Source organism: Cervus canadensis, chromosome 26, assembly GCF_019320065.1.
Source record: "Cervus canadensis isolate Bull #8, Minnesota chromosome 26, ASM1932006v1, whole genome shotgun sequence".
Classification (NCBI taxonomy): domain Eukaryota; kingdom Metazoa; phylum Chordata; class Mammalia; order Artiodactyla; family Cervidae; genus Cervus; species Cervus canadensis.
Window position 1 is genome coordinate 41397188 of NC_057411.1, and position 14412 is coordinate 41411599.

The following is a 14412-nucleotide window of genomic DNA, read 5'->3' on the forward strand; positions in this document are numbered from 1 at the left end:
CAGCTCAAGCGCTTCTCATTGTGGAGTATGAGGCTCAGAAGTTGCTACTTGTGAGCTTGGTTGCCTCTCAGCATGTGGGATCTTAGTTTCTCAACCAGGGATTGAACCTCCATCCCCTACAATGGAAGGCAGATACTTAAGCACTAGACCACCAGGGAAGTTCCTACCCTTTGGTGTTGATTCTGCACTCTGACATAACAAAGAACTTCCAGGTATAATCTGATTTCAAGTCTATATTCTCCTCTCTGAAGGAGTTTAAACATTGGCTCCAAATTACCCAGCTGATAATTCTCAGTTGCAACATTTATTATGTGGGGATAAGACCCCATACGCACATAGGACTATTGTGAGAATTATGCGAAACAACAATATATGTAGGATTGCCAGGTTTAGCAAAAAAAAAAAAAACAGAATAAATAATACAGGATGTCCAGGTACATTTAAATTTCAGATTGACAATGAATACTATTTTGTGTATGTTTGCACAATATTTGGGATATTTGTTGTTCAGTTGCTGTCATGTATGAGAGCCCATGGATTGCAGCATGCCAGGCTTCCCTATCCTTTACTATCTCCCAGAGTTTGCTCAAATTTATGTTCGGGTGGCACTAGTGGTAAAGAACCTGTCTGCCACTTGGGTTCGATCCCTGGGTCAGGAAGATCCCTTGGAGAAGGGAATAGCAACCCACTCTAGTATTTCTGCCTGGAGAATCCAGTGGACAGAGGAGCCTGGTGGGCTTTAGTCTATAGGGTCCCAAAGAGTTCGACACAACTGAAATGACTTAGCACACATGTCCATTGAGTCAGTGATGTCATCCAACTGTCCCATCCTCTGTCGACCCCTTCTCCTCCTGCCCTCAGTCTTTCCCAGCATCAGGGTCTTTTCCAATGAGTCAGCTCTTCTCATCAGTTGGACAAAGTATTGGAATTTCTACTTTTGGATATACTTGTATTAAAAAATGTGTTGCTTATCTGAGGTTCAAATGTAACTGGGGCTTGTTTTATCTGGTGAAGAGCACATTGCCTGCCCTTTATGTGGTCCCCAGTGGAGTAGTAGCGGATATTCTTTTTAATCCTTTTTTCTCCCAGCACCTAATGCAGTACTAGACACAATGCTTGGGAAAACAACTGTCTGAATAAAGAAATGAATGAACACATGGAGAAACTGAGAACCAGGGAGGGGATCTGACTGAAGTGAAAGTTACCCAGCTGCTAAGTGACAGAGAAGAGCCTGAAACTTGGGCATCCTTACTTCTGGTCCAACTTTCCTCCCTCCACATCAGATAGTGGGACAAAGTGGAGGAAACTGCCCAACAGGACATGATCCAGGGATGGCACTGAGTGGATCCCCCAGTTCCCTGGAGACAGTCTGTATTTTTCACCTCACACAGTAATTATATTCTCACTTCAAAATGAAGGAATAACTAATATCAACTTTACTAAACTGCTTCTTCAGTGCTGTGTAGCATGTGCTGAAAATATGGATGCCATTTGCCATATTTTAACATTTTATGATGTTTCCCACCCACCGCCCCCCCAACCCCCTTCAATGCAGTACCAGTATTTTCTCCTTGACCGTTGTCATTCTTAGGAATACTCAGGCTTGTGTGTACCATATGAAATTGCATCTTTCCTTCCAGCACTCTTAAAACTGTTGTTTAAAATTCAAAACTTGGATCTACTTTTAGACCGTGGGTCTCTATCTGGTAACAAGGCAACAAATTCTGCTTTTTCAGGCTGTTAGCCAGTTTTACCCAGTTTACTTAATAGTCACTTCCCCACTGATGTGAAGGTACCTGGCCCCAGTCCAAACTCACACAGGAACAAAGCAGTTCTGTATTTGTGTCCTCTGGTGACCCTCACTTCAGTTATTATAGACTAACATTTCTCTTCCACTTTTAGCTCCTTTTTGTACATGAACTGTAGAAGCAATGAGAACAGAAGGGGAAATTTTTTATTGGGCCTGCAAATTTATAGACGTCTTTACGATGCTGTCTTTCTAGCCAAGAATAAGATAGTCTTTCCATTATTAATTTAAACGCTTGGGAATTTAGTTTTTTTCAACATCGGAATGCATACTACTTTTTACTTCTCAAGGCAGTACCAGAAAGGTCATGAACTGCCACAGAACTTGAGCGTCAGGTAGGACTGAGCTCAACCTGTCCGATGCTTTCAGTTCACAGACAAATTCAGGCGCAGAGAAGTGAGGTGGTCCAGGACACACAGTATTGGGGAGTTGGGGCAGGAGGGGATCTTGAGATTCCATGCCTTCCTGAGTCATCTCCCGAGCCTGCAGGCCATGGGGTCCCCTGTAGCTTTCCAGCCCCCCCTCCACGTGTCCCCACCACACAAAGTCAGCGACCCACAGTGAAGAGAAAAGATATTTAATTATTTCTCTGTCTAATCTCTTAAAGCGCTCACAAGTGCAAGGGGAGGGTCCGCTCTCAGCCAGCATTTTACCAGTGATTCCGACAAACGCAAAGAGACTCCAAATCACCGTGCTTTATATACTTATTTTAATTTCCGCACTGGAAAAGAAAAGGAAGGTGTAAATGAGGACGAGTTAGTTTACAGTGACTCCATCTTTGCCTTTTAAATTAATCTGTTCTCTCGAGGGCAGAGGAGGATCGAAAGACAGGAAAAAACATCAAAGCACAAGAGTGAACTGGTGAGCAGGGAGCCTCCCGTCCCGCTAACAGGGGATCCGAAGGCCTTGAGGCAGCGCAGTAAACACTGACAGGCATGGATTAAGATACACTGGAAAAAAAAAAAAAAAAGAAAACAAACCCACGATCCATTCTCAAATCAAGCACAAAAACTGACAGTGAAACGCGGAGTTCCGTGTGCGCCCGTCAGCCTGAAAGCAGCGCCACCTGCTCTACAGCATCGGCCCTGCCGGCCCCCCTTCCTGCAGGTACAGAAACCGGGAAGGACGCGCAGGCGGGGAGCGCGAGGGGCGGCAGACCCCCGGGAGCCTCGAGAGGGTCTGTGTGCTTTGGAGGCTTTGCCTCTGGAATGTTCTGGGCAGCAAGCGGTGGGTCTGAGTCAGGCACCACACGTGGTTGAACGTGCCCGCTTGATTTCCCATGTGCAAACGGCCAGGGTCTAAAGCTTTCAGAACTTGGGACAGACAGGATGGCCCAGCGAGCTGGCAGGTGAGCGGCGGGGCCCCTCCCTCCCGGGGGGCGGGGCCGAGGGCGGGTACGAGGTGAGGCCCCTCCCCCTGGAGGCGGGGCAGGGGCGGGGCAGAGAGAGGAGTGACAGAGGCGGAGCTGCGTTCACCCCGCGTCCCTGATTCGGTCTCAGATCTGTGTGAGGAGGGCTCCTCAGTAGGCGATTGTCCACTCTTTGACAGAGGCGTCGTGTGAGGTCGTGACCAGCGTGTGCTCATCCAGCCAGGCCAGGCTGCTCACGTGGTGGAGCCGGTGCGCATCTGGGGAGAAGGAGGAGGCAGCTTTTGAGCTCTGCGGCCACGGGGACCGGGGACCCAGGATCTCCTGGGCCAAGATCACCCGCAGGGGTCGCAGGAGAAACCCAACACAATCCTCCTGCTCAACCAGACCCCCTTGCCCTCTTCTCGGCGGGGAAGAGTCTGGGTGATGGGAGGGGCAGTGGCCGGGCTCCTCAGCATCCCCACCCACCCCTGGGGGACCCCGACACTTGGTGATTTCCAGCCAGCCACCCCCAGCGGCAGCTTCCTGGTGCCAGCAGAGTCCAGACCACCACGAACCGCCCATGGAGGGGGGGGGGGGGCGGGCGGGGAGGCGGAACTGCCCCTCCCCCCAGGGGTGCCCCTCCCCCCAGGGGTGCAAGTCTGTCTTTCTGTGCCTAAGGCAACAATATGCAGACAACACACAGACACTACTGTGTTAATTCTGGTAAGATCAAGGCCACAATGAATAAAAAGGCAGAGAATACATGGCTAGGGAACCCCTGCACACAATAGCCTGACCTCAGGCCAGTGCATATTCAGTGACCTACGACCTGCCCCCCTGCCACAGCCCAGACCCAAGGACTGGATTTCCCACCCTCTATTCTGAGCGCTCCTTGCTGCACCTTCAACTTGAGTCTTCCTAAAAAACCAGCGCTGCTTCCTGCGGAGACCAGGATGGCCCATCTAAGTCTGCTCTGCTCCCCACTCCCATCCTGAACCAAGGAGTGCGCCTGCCCACCCCCACCAGTGTGGGGGACAGCCCACCACTGTCCCTCCCCCACCACCACCTGAGAAAGAGCTCTTGAGGGGGGGTGGGCGGGGAGGCTGACATAGAACTTTTTTGAATAGTAGAGGATTCCATTTATATCCAACATAAAAGGCTCCCTGTGGGGAAAGGGACCAGAGCCCACAAGAGGTGGCGGGAGGTGGGGAGATGGGGACAGGAGGACTGAGATCCATCCTGGATGGACGCTGGACACACGGGTGTCCTCTGCATGTGCGCCTAGACCAGCAGAGGTGTTTCCTGGACGGCCAGGCCTCCCGAGGGGGCCACCTCCCCAAAAGCACAGAAGGGACCCTCGGGCCCTAGGGACGCTTCTCCAGAGCTGGTTGGGGAGCCGAGGTGGGCAGGAGCATCACCTTGGATCTTAACCCTGGTCTCAGGGTCACTCAGGGTCCACACGTACACCATCATGTCCATGCCGCCTGAGGCAAAGTGCTCGTTGTCTGGAGACCAGGCCAGGCAGACGATCTTTGCATGATGTCCATAGAAAACATTGTTCTCCTGGATGTGAATTGAAAATAGGTGGCAGGTTGGAGTCTGGGCCAGAGTGAGTGAGCATCATCTCATCTAACCATCATGAGGGTCAGGCTTCTCACCAACCCCTCGTAACATCCCCAGGGTGCCCAGTGCTCAAAGGCCCAGAAAGGGGCAGTCCAAGATCAAGCAGCAGCCACCACGCCCCTCCCAAGACCCCAGGACCCTGGGGCTGTCCTCCTAGCATGTATCCATGGGCCACATGTGCCCACTCGCCTGCAGAGCTCTCTGCCCTAGGGAGCGGACAGTCAGAAAAGCAGGAATGGAAAGCGTGAGAAGGTCCTGCTTGGCATGGACCGGGCCCTGTGCGTGTATGGACGGAGGAAGTGATTGCCCCCCAGACACGCGCCACTGCCCTGGAGTGTGGTCTGCAGGCAGATGTCTGTCCACAGTGTGTCCCAGCCTCGAGCCACTGTCTTACCAAACGGGTCAACGTGGACAGAAAGTCAACGCTCTCTAACTAAAGGAACGCTTTTACTTCGAGTATTCCACCTTGTTCTTAATTCCTAGATTAGCTGTGATTTTCAAGTGACCTCTTCCATTTTTTGTTGAGTCTACTCTGCTTATTACTCAGCACGCTGTGAACTTGGTATATGCAAATGAAATCACTTAAGACGTGATAAATGCAGGATTTGATAAATGTGCTACTCAGGTGGAAGGAACCTCCTGGGAGGTGAAATGTTCTTTATGTTGACGGAGGTGTGGGCCTCAGGAGTACACAAAGTATGAGTGTATACTTATGTTCTCATTCATCCTTCATTACATGTAAATTTTACAGCCAAAAATAAAACTAAGAAACCACTAAACTCTAGTTAATATGTGGGCTGATATACCTAATAGCAAAATGTACACTTAAATGCACTAAAAAATTAGATTACTAGATGGGTAACGTGACACAGTAAAATGGTAATGGTAGAATCTAGGTGGCAAATTCTTTGGACTCGGCTATAAATTTCAAAGCTATCCTAAGGGTGGGAGGTGGGGTTAGGGAGAGGTTGGCTTGGTGGGGGGGCCTGGAGGGACTCCCCGCCCCCCCATCTGCTCTGCAGTTCAATCACACCAGCTTCCTCACACCCAGAGGGTGACCGGAGCCCTCCGGAGTGCAGTCTCTTGTCAAACAGGTCTGAGGCTGTCTCACGCCTCCCAGGCCAGTGTGCCATCGGCTGTCCTACTCAGGGCCGGATGGGTTTCTGGGGTCCTCTTTCACCCATCTACTGCCCAGGGACCCCCACCCCGAGTGCAAGGCCACGTTGGGACGACCTGCACTCACACTTGGCAAAACTTTAAGCGGCAATGAGATCCAAGAAAAAAAACCTAGCTTAAGCTCTTTGACAGAGAAGGTCCCAGGAATCACTGAGCTATACCTCCGAGGTGAACCTACCGGCCCGATTTCACAGCAGCCTCGCTCCCACTCAGGCCCCTAACTTTTGGGTAACTTTGCTATGATCCCACAAACTGCCGCATGACAGGGGAAGTCTCCTTGGCCCACATCATTCACGCTCCCAGAGCAGCAAAACCGCGTGTCCTGTGCATCCACCCGTCAGTGATGACCAGAGAGAGAGGCTGTGGACCCTTCCTGCCTGGTGTGGGCCAGGGCGGGGGGGCCCAACCACTCACCGAGTAGCCGTCGGCAACGCTGAAGACCGTGACCACTTTGCTGGCGTCGCACACGGCGAGGAAGGCGCCATCGTGGGAAAACGCCAGGTCGGTCACAGGGCCCTTGGCCTCCAGGAGCTTGCCCTCGTCCTTCAGCGTGGTGCCCAGGATGGAGTAGAGGCGGACATTCCCGTCCTGCGGGAGGACAGAGGGGCGGTGGGTCACTCCCCTGACCTGGGTGCACATGCCCACAGACAACACATGCACCCGCCCCGCCCCACCCATCCCCCCAACACTCTCCCGATGCCCTTCCTCCTGGAGGGAGGGGCCCGAGTGTCCGTGAGAAGCAGTGCTCTTCCTCCCCGCCAACCGCTGCCCAGCTTGGCCACGTGCCAGCTCAGGTGCCAGGAGAGCTACCCCTTCGTCCCCAGGCGCCAGAGGACACGTGCTACAACCCAGCAGCATAGTGGGCAGAATTACATGAAGAGAGGTTAAAGATCTTACAATCACATTAAACTGTGGATCCCAGCCTCGCCCGCCCATTGTGATCTGGGTGTTTGGGCACTCATGAAACTGCCTTTTTTACAAAACTTCTAGTAGGTTCCGGTCAGGTGTCCGCAGGCCGAGCTCTGAGAAGCACCTACACAGGCGTCAGGTCTCCAGCGAAGGCCCCTCGTCCAACCTGACCGTGAGCCCAGCCTCACCATCTGCCCTGTGCCCCGTACCCCATGCCCCTCACCAGCCTGGCAGATCCCCTCGGGCACCAGGCCCCTCTCCTAGCAAACGCCCCATCCTTGCGGGGTCCAGGCACTTCCCTTCAGGGGCCAGGAGGTGAGGGGAAAGAGCGGATGATGACAGGAAGTCAAACTCGTGAAAACTGAAGCCCTCTGGCGGGCGCTGCACTGCACGGTGTGAAGGCTCCCCTGTCCCCTCCCTGCGCCCACAAGGCTCCCCCAACTGCCCCCAGGACCGACGGCCAGGCTGAGGGCTTCCCTGCCCTGTGCCCCCAGCATAGCCCGCTCACTGCTGGGACCCTGGTCTCCTGGGGGAGGCGGGCAGCCCAGGGAGACTCTCACTTGGGCGGCAGGAGATAGCCTGGCACCCACACAGCCCTGACCGCCCTTCCCCAGATCACTCAAAGACCCTAAGGCAGAGGGTGTGGGGACAGGGCCTTACCGCGCCCCCGACGGCCACGGTCTCACCGCCCGGGTGCACGGCCACTACTTCGGGCTCGTAGTCGGGGTTGTCGATGCTGAAGCACTTCCTCTGGTCCTTCAGCAGGACGATCTGGGAAACACACAGACAGTGGTTAGAGCAGAGGCCGGGGACAGACGGCCCAGGCCCCGTCTGGGGGTCGGGGGGTGGGACACGCCCCGTGGCCCCCGGTGTTACTCCCTCATCAGAATCAATGGTGCTGTCCCCACCACCCACACGGACATCTGTGTAAGCCGTCCGCTGCTTCTGAACTCGACTTCCTCCAACTACACACCGTCGGGTGTGATGCCCGAGCTCTGCTGAGCAGAGTGGTCCCGGGTTCAAGAAGACACAGCGCGTGGCAGCCGTGAGCCTCTAATCCAACACCAGAATGAACAGGACCGGCCAGACTTCGAAGTTCTGGCCTTTCAGGTCTGTCCAAAGAAACATCCTTTGCAACCTCGACCATGGTGTGTAAAACAGCTAGCAACGTCACAGTGAGTCCCCAGAGCCCGGGGACAGTGCTGGAGGCCCCCCCACCCCCGACAGAAAGGAAACCCAGCCCTGACTCCAGCGGGTAGGCAGCAGCGCTGGGAATCTGGGTCCATGGAGGCTCTCTGTCTGTCCCCAGGCCCAGCAGCGAGGGGAGGACAGGACAGATGGCTCACGGCTAAGCAGCCTGGAGGCACCCACGACATACCCCACTCCCTCGTCCCGCCCCAGCCAGCTCCTGCCTCAGTTCCCTCCTGTTTGCCAGGGCAGGACAGAGTCAGCAGGCGGGGCTGAGCGCCCAGGGGTCCAGGCCCTACAGAAGGGCTCTGCCGACACAGACGGGACTTGATCCTGGCTCAGTCACCTGCTGCCCGGGATGGGGGTTGGCAGGGGTGGACGGGCAGGGGATGGACACACGTGGCTCATGAACCGTCCTGAGCCTTGGGTTCCCAGGGTTAAAAACCCAGCGGTGCCTAGACAGCCTGAGGATGGAATTCAGGGATCAGAGTAAACGAAGTGCCTCATAAAAAGCAAACAAAACCAGCCGCTGGAGCCCGCCTAGTGTAAGCCACGCGCCCTGCAGGGTCACCTCCCGTCAATATAGGAGCAAACGAGGTGCAAGCCCTGTGGCTCTCAGAGCCGAGCGGGGACCCACACATGGGCCGCGAGACCTCAAAGCCTTGCCTTGGCCACCATGCTGCGTCTCCCACCCTCTGCACAGGGCCCAGGGCCCCCCGATACGGTAACCCTCCTCTGTCCCCACCCCCACCCACCCCTTGCTGCCTGTCCTGGTTCTAATTCACTGGACTGTCCCAACAGTGTGGCCTCCATCTGTGACAGCTCTGGCTTGACCCCGTCTGATCCCAGCTCAAGCCACCAGCGGTCCCGGGGGCAGGCAGCCCCCCACTGTCACCCTCGGGGTGTGTTGTGGACTCTGCTGTGGGGTGGAGTAGGTGAAGAAGCCCAGTCAATGGGTGGCAGCACCCTCCCTAAAATCTGCTACTGAAAACGCACCTGGACAAACATTCACCCGCGCCATCAGCCCGACTCAGGAAGCGCCCTCACTGCCCTGCGCCCGACAGAGAGACGGAGGGCCTTTGTCCAGACTCTGGTTCTAGTCTCAGAGGCGAGCCCTGAATGTGACTGCTCCCTGACCGAGAACCGTGGGCCCCTCCAGCACAGTCTGCAGACCCTATGACCGGCCGCGGGGAGTTCTGGTCAGGATGCCCGAGAGAAGCAGGGGAACAACAGAATGCAACAGGGCAGTCATCACACCTGATCCCATGGGCCATGGACTCCTGGGAAACTGGGGACCCAGGACTAGACCCTGTACCCACAAGTCCCTTCTAAGCAGAGCCTCAGGCAGCTCTTCCCCGAACCCATGAGCTCTTCGCGGTGTGACCTTCTAGAAAGGCCACGTCCAGTCTTTCCCACACTTGCTGCGGCGCTCCCAGCTCTCGATTCCTCATGCACCCCCACTGGCCACCCCGCTGTCTGCCGTAATTGCTTGGCAGGAGGGCTGTGTTATCTAGGACACACAGGAATCCACGTTCCCTGAAGCAATTAAGCTCCCAGGACGGAGGAGGGGTGGTGGATCCGAAAGACAGCTCTCTGGAGTGGGTTGGTCACTCGTGCCAACAGGGGCTCCGTTGCACCTGCCTCCTCCAACCTGCACGCTGGGACGCTCAGCCCTGCCGACAGACGGCGTCTGCTGCAGAGCGGCGTCCTGGATAAAGTGGGTCAGGCCTGGGTCTCAGTCAAGGGCGGTGTGTTCCGGAAATTTCAAGAAATGGCATGAAGAGACAGACCTACACCACCCTGAATGAGAACCCAGGCTGCCAGGGCTGGAAGAGCAGACCCCGCGAAGGTCCAGGTGCCACCCTCCACCATCACAGGGCCTCGGGGCGGGAGGCACAGTCACTCTCAGCCTCCTCACTCGCGGAGGTGGTACCAATAGCCTGCTGTGTACTTCCTTGCAACCCTCCCTGTGAGCCGCAAGGGACGAGAAAACTAAAGCTCAGAGGGTGAGGGAAACGCCCCAAGCCACACAGCGCCAAGTGCTGCAGGGCCGGGGTCTGCAATGCGTGGATACAGCCACAATGGCTGTGCCCCTTGGGGGCCGCAGGGCTGAGGGACCACCCCTGCAGGGCATCCGACCCTCGAGTGTGGGCTCTGACCAGGCTGCCCGGGTTCAAATCCCAGCTTTGCCCTTTGCCGGACGCAGCCCTGGGGCAGCTTAGCCTCTGTGCCTCGGTTTCCCCGCCTGTGAGGTGGGGATGACGCCGGCCTAACTGATGGCGCTGCTGAGGACTCAGTGAACACATGGGAGGCCCTCAGCACGTGCAGGATGTGAGGAGCAGGTACTGCGCAATGTCAGCCCGGACCTTCTGGTGAGACCCGGGTGGGAGCCGTACCTGGCCAATGCACACGACCACGGTGTAGCCCCCGGGGCCGACCGCCAAGCACTTCGGCTGGACATCCAGTTTCACGACTCCCTGTCCGCTGTGGAGAGAAGGACGCGTTAGTCTCCAGGGGTGCAGGGCAGGCACAGACACACACTCAGGAGACGCTTGGTGACGGGTGGGAATTCCGCCCGATCGCGGCCGAAGGAGCCTTTGCAGAACAGACACTGGAGGGAAGGAGGAAAGACTCCCCGACTCTAGGAGAGAGACAGAGTCGAGATGGGGGGCTGGGACGAGGGGTGCGGGTGGTGAGAGGAGGTGAAGGGAGCACTTCCCGCATCTGCACTGAGGGCCGCCCCCACTGATGCCCTGCCCTGGGTCAGGCCCCACGTGCGCCGGCCAGACACCCTGGCTGGCACTCCCTGGGTTCAGACAGAATTCAGTTCTGGTCCTAACCTCCCAAAGAATCTGGCTCAGATGGTGAAGGATCCGCCTGCAATGCATGAGACCCAGGTTCAATCCCTGGGTCGGGAAGATTCCCCTGGAGGAGGACACGGCAACCCACTCCAGTATTCTTGCCTGCAGAACCCCATGGACGGAGGAGCCTGGCGGGCTACAGTCTATAGCGTCTCAAAGAGTTGGATACAACTGAGTGACTAGCACTTTCACTTTCCCATTCTTCCACGGCCACAACCCGTCTCCTCCACAATGTACAGTCTCCTCCACAATGTAATTTAAAAAAGAAAAATATATATATATATGTATAAAACTGGTACTTTTAATGGGATGGGTGAAAATTGTCACCTTTACTTTTGGTTAATGGAGAAGGACATGGCAACCCACTCCAGTATTCTTGCCTGGAGAATTCCACGGACAGAGGAGCCTGGCAGGCTACTCCATGGGGTTGCAAAGAGTTGGACATGACTGAGGGACTTAGCACTTTTGGTTAAAACTACAAAGACACATCCCAGAAAAATCTGCACACACAAACCACTTCTTAACGAACGGTCAACGGAGGAAAACGCCACAGAACTGAGCCGAGTGTGGTGCCTCCCAGGCGGGGTGAAGGGGACCCTGCGGCACGGTCAGCAGCCCGTGGCTCTGCCCTGGGTGCGCTGGTCAGCCGGGCCTCGGGGCGGCGGCAGCAGCACGGGCCCCCTGAGGGCGACCCCACCACCAACGGGCTGGCGGCGGGGGTCGCGTCCGGCCCCGGCAGCTCTCACCTGTAGTCCCGCAGGGTGAGGCTGGTGTACCGCACCGTGTCATCCATGCTGCAGCTCACCAGCTGCCCGTGCTCGTCCACGGTCATCCGGGACACCTGGTTCGTGTGGCCCTTCCCGGCAAACGAGTCATTCTCCCCCGTCTCGGAATCCCAGTAATGTGGGGCAGGGGGTTAAGGAAGAGCCTGGCTACAGGATGTGGTGTGTGCCCACGCTGGGGAGGCCACGGCCCGTGCCCCGTCCCGGGCAGCACGTTAGGGATGGGACGGTGGGCACCGGGCCGAGTGAACCTCTTCATGCACATTCAGCTCCCAATTTCAGGGAGCGGACGTTGTGATCAACCAGCAAGAGGGCGCCCAGTGGGAGAGTCCACCCGTCTCGAGAACGAGAACCGGGCAGGTGGCAGGATGGCGCTGCCCTGCCACAATGCAGCGGTGCCTCTGTCCGAGGGGGCCCAGAAGGAAGCCCTGCAGGGACCCCGCGTACCTGGGCCGATGCCCTCCGACCCCCTCGCTCTCTCTTGCCTGCCGTCCAGTCCAGCACCTTCAGTGGGAGGCGGGCTGTGCCATGAGGACTGGCTGATGGGCGCCCAGGTGCCACCCGGCAACCGGTCCCAGGCTAACCCAGCTGGGCGCCAGGGTGTGGACCGTCTGCTTGGGGTGCCCGGGCCGGGGACGAGCAGGGAGGAGGGCATGGTGCCTGGAGTTGGGGGACACGGGGCAGGACCCCAATCGTATCCTCTTCTGTTTTGATGGAGTGGAGGGGGACCTCTGCCCTCCTCCCTCGGGGACTGTTCCCAGGAGGGAACCCTGCAGACAAGGCAGGCCCACAGGGGTGGGGGGAAGCGCAGGGCCTGGGAAGCCCCTCCAGGGGCAAGGCAGCCACAGGCCAGGGGCCGGGCGGCCCAAGGGCAGGCCTCTCACGCGGCCACGATGCCTCGCCGAGCCAGGCCCTGCAGACCACCCCTCCAACACTGGCCATCCTAGAAGGAGGGGCTGGAAGGGCTGCCGGGAACGTCTCGGGGGCACCCCAAAACCCCACGCTGGGAGACAGGGCGTGGGCTCTGCCCAGCTCTGCTGTCGCCAAGTGGAAGCCACTCAAAGGTGTCTGAGCTTCACTTTTCCCGTTTTTAAGACAAGGGAACTACCCCCTAAAAGGCTCTAAGTCCTTCCAGATCGTAACGCACATGGATTCTGCTGCTCGTGAGGCGTGAGGCTGAGACCAGGTCACAAACAGGGAAGTTCAGCAACCAACCCCTTGAGGCCGCACAGCGAGTGAGCCATCGGGTCAAGGCCGTGACCCGGAGCTGGAGGGCCCGAGTGTGGACTGGGTCACCTCTCGGCGGCCAGGACTGGGCAGAGGAGCCCCGTGGCCGCCACCTGGCCCATGGCCCCGTGAGAACAGGAAGCTCCCATCTCTCCTGCCAGGGCCCGAGGAGCCAGCGCTGTGAGTCAAAGGATATTAATGTGTCCGTCGTGGCTCCCGGAGTAGATGTAAGACTTGCCGCCGTTTTTATGCACCGTCAGGCACTGGATGGATTTGCTGTGACCCTGTGGAGGAGACAGATGGGCAGAGTGAGCTGAGGACACGCCGGCGTCCAGCCGGTAACTGTCAAATGCTTGCTGCCGCCGGCTAAGCCCCAGGGAGAGGCCACTGCCCTTGTGGGCCTGAAACACCACCCCCGGCTGACCCATCCCCTTGACATCTGGGTCCCTCCCCACCCAGGCACTTAACCCTGACCTGTGTGGAGGACAGGGGTCTAGCAGGAGCCCCAGCAGAGCGCCCAGGTCTGTGCAGACTGACCCAGGCAGCCGCCCTCACCTCCCCAGCCACGGAGGACAAGCCCCCACCTGGGGCTGGGTCTCCAGGAAGGTGAAGGAACAGTACTGGGGGCCCAACCCTCGCAGAAGCAGAACCCCAAGGCCACTGGATGGCCCAGAGTCTCCACCCAGAGACACAGCTTATGGCTCCAGCTGCCGCCCCAGGCTCGGGAGGATTCTTCTCTCCTGAGCCCCCTCCCCCAATCAGGGCTGTGACCCCCACAACCAGGGCAGTCCCAGGGCAATGATCCCTCCCTGATCGGCAACTCATCTACAACCAGACGCCTGCTTTGAAAGGGGGCATTTAACCTCCCTTTCTAACTGCTTCTGGGATGGAAAGAACCTAAGAGGTGGGGTTTAATCACAGCTCTTTCCCTTCCTCAGATGTAGCTGGGGCCCTCTGAGCATCACTGTTGCCACACATCACATGTGTGTACTAAAAAGCAGAGACATTACTTTGCCAACAAAGGTCCATCTAGTCAAAGCTTTGGTTTTTCCAGTAGTCATGAATGTGAGAGTCGGACTATAAAGAAAGCTGAGCACCAAAGAATTGATGCTTTTTAACTGTGGTGTTGGAGAAGACTCCTGAGAGTCCCTTGGACTGCAAGGAGATCCAACCAGTCAATCTTAAAGGAAATAAGTCCTGACTATTCATTGGAAGGACTGATGCTGAAACTGAAACTCCAATATTTGGCTACCTGATGTGAAGAACTGACTCATCTGAAAAGACCCTGATGCTGGGAAAGATTGAAGGTGGGAGGAGAAGGGGACAACAGAGGATGAGATGCCTGGATGGCATCACCGACTCAATGGACATGAGTTTGAGTAGACTCCGGGAGTTGGTGATGGACAGGGAGGCCTGGCATGCTGCAGTCCATGGGGTCACAAAGAGTTGGACACGACTAGTGATTGAACTGAACTGAACTAACTGCTCCTG

The 14412-nt window shown here is 56.8% G+C and overlaps 1 protein-coding gene across 1 annotated transcript in view; it reads right to left on the reverse strand.

Annotated features, from left to right (window-relative positions):
• Positions 1-2493: 2493 nt before the first annotated feature.
• Positions 2494-14412, reverse strand: part of WDR1 (WD repeat domain 1) — a 40858-nt gene continuing 28939 nt past the window's right edge. The window contains exons 9-15 of the mRNA XM_043447736.1: positions 13118-13205; positions 11659-11815; positions 10448-10535; positions 7524-7634; positions 6369-6542; positions 4574-4718; positions 2494-3433 (exon numbers count right to left, since the gene is read on the reverse strand). Coding sequence (XP_043303671.1) covers positions 3327-3433; positions 4574-4718; positions 6369-6542; positions 7524-7634; positions 10448-10535; positions 11659-11815; positions 13118-13205 — 870 coding nt within the window. The 3' untranslated portion in view covers positions 2494-3326. The remainder of the gene's footprint in view (positions 3434-4573; positions 4719-6368; positions 6543-7523; positions 7635-10447; positions 10536-11658; positions 11816-13117; positions 13206-14412) is intronic.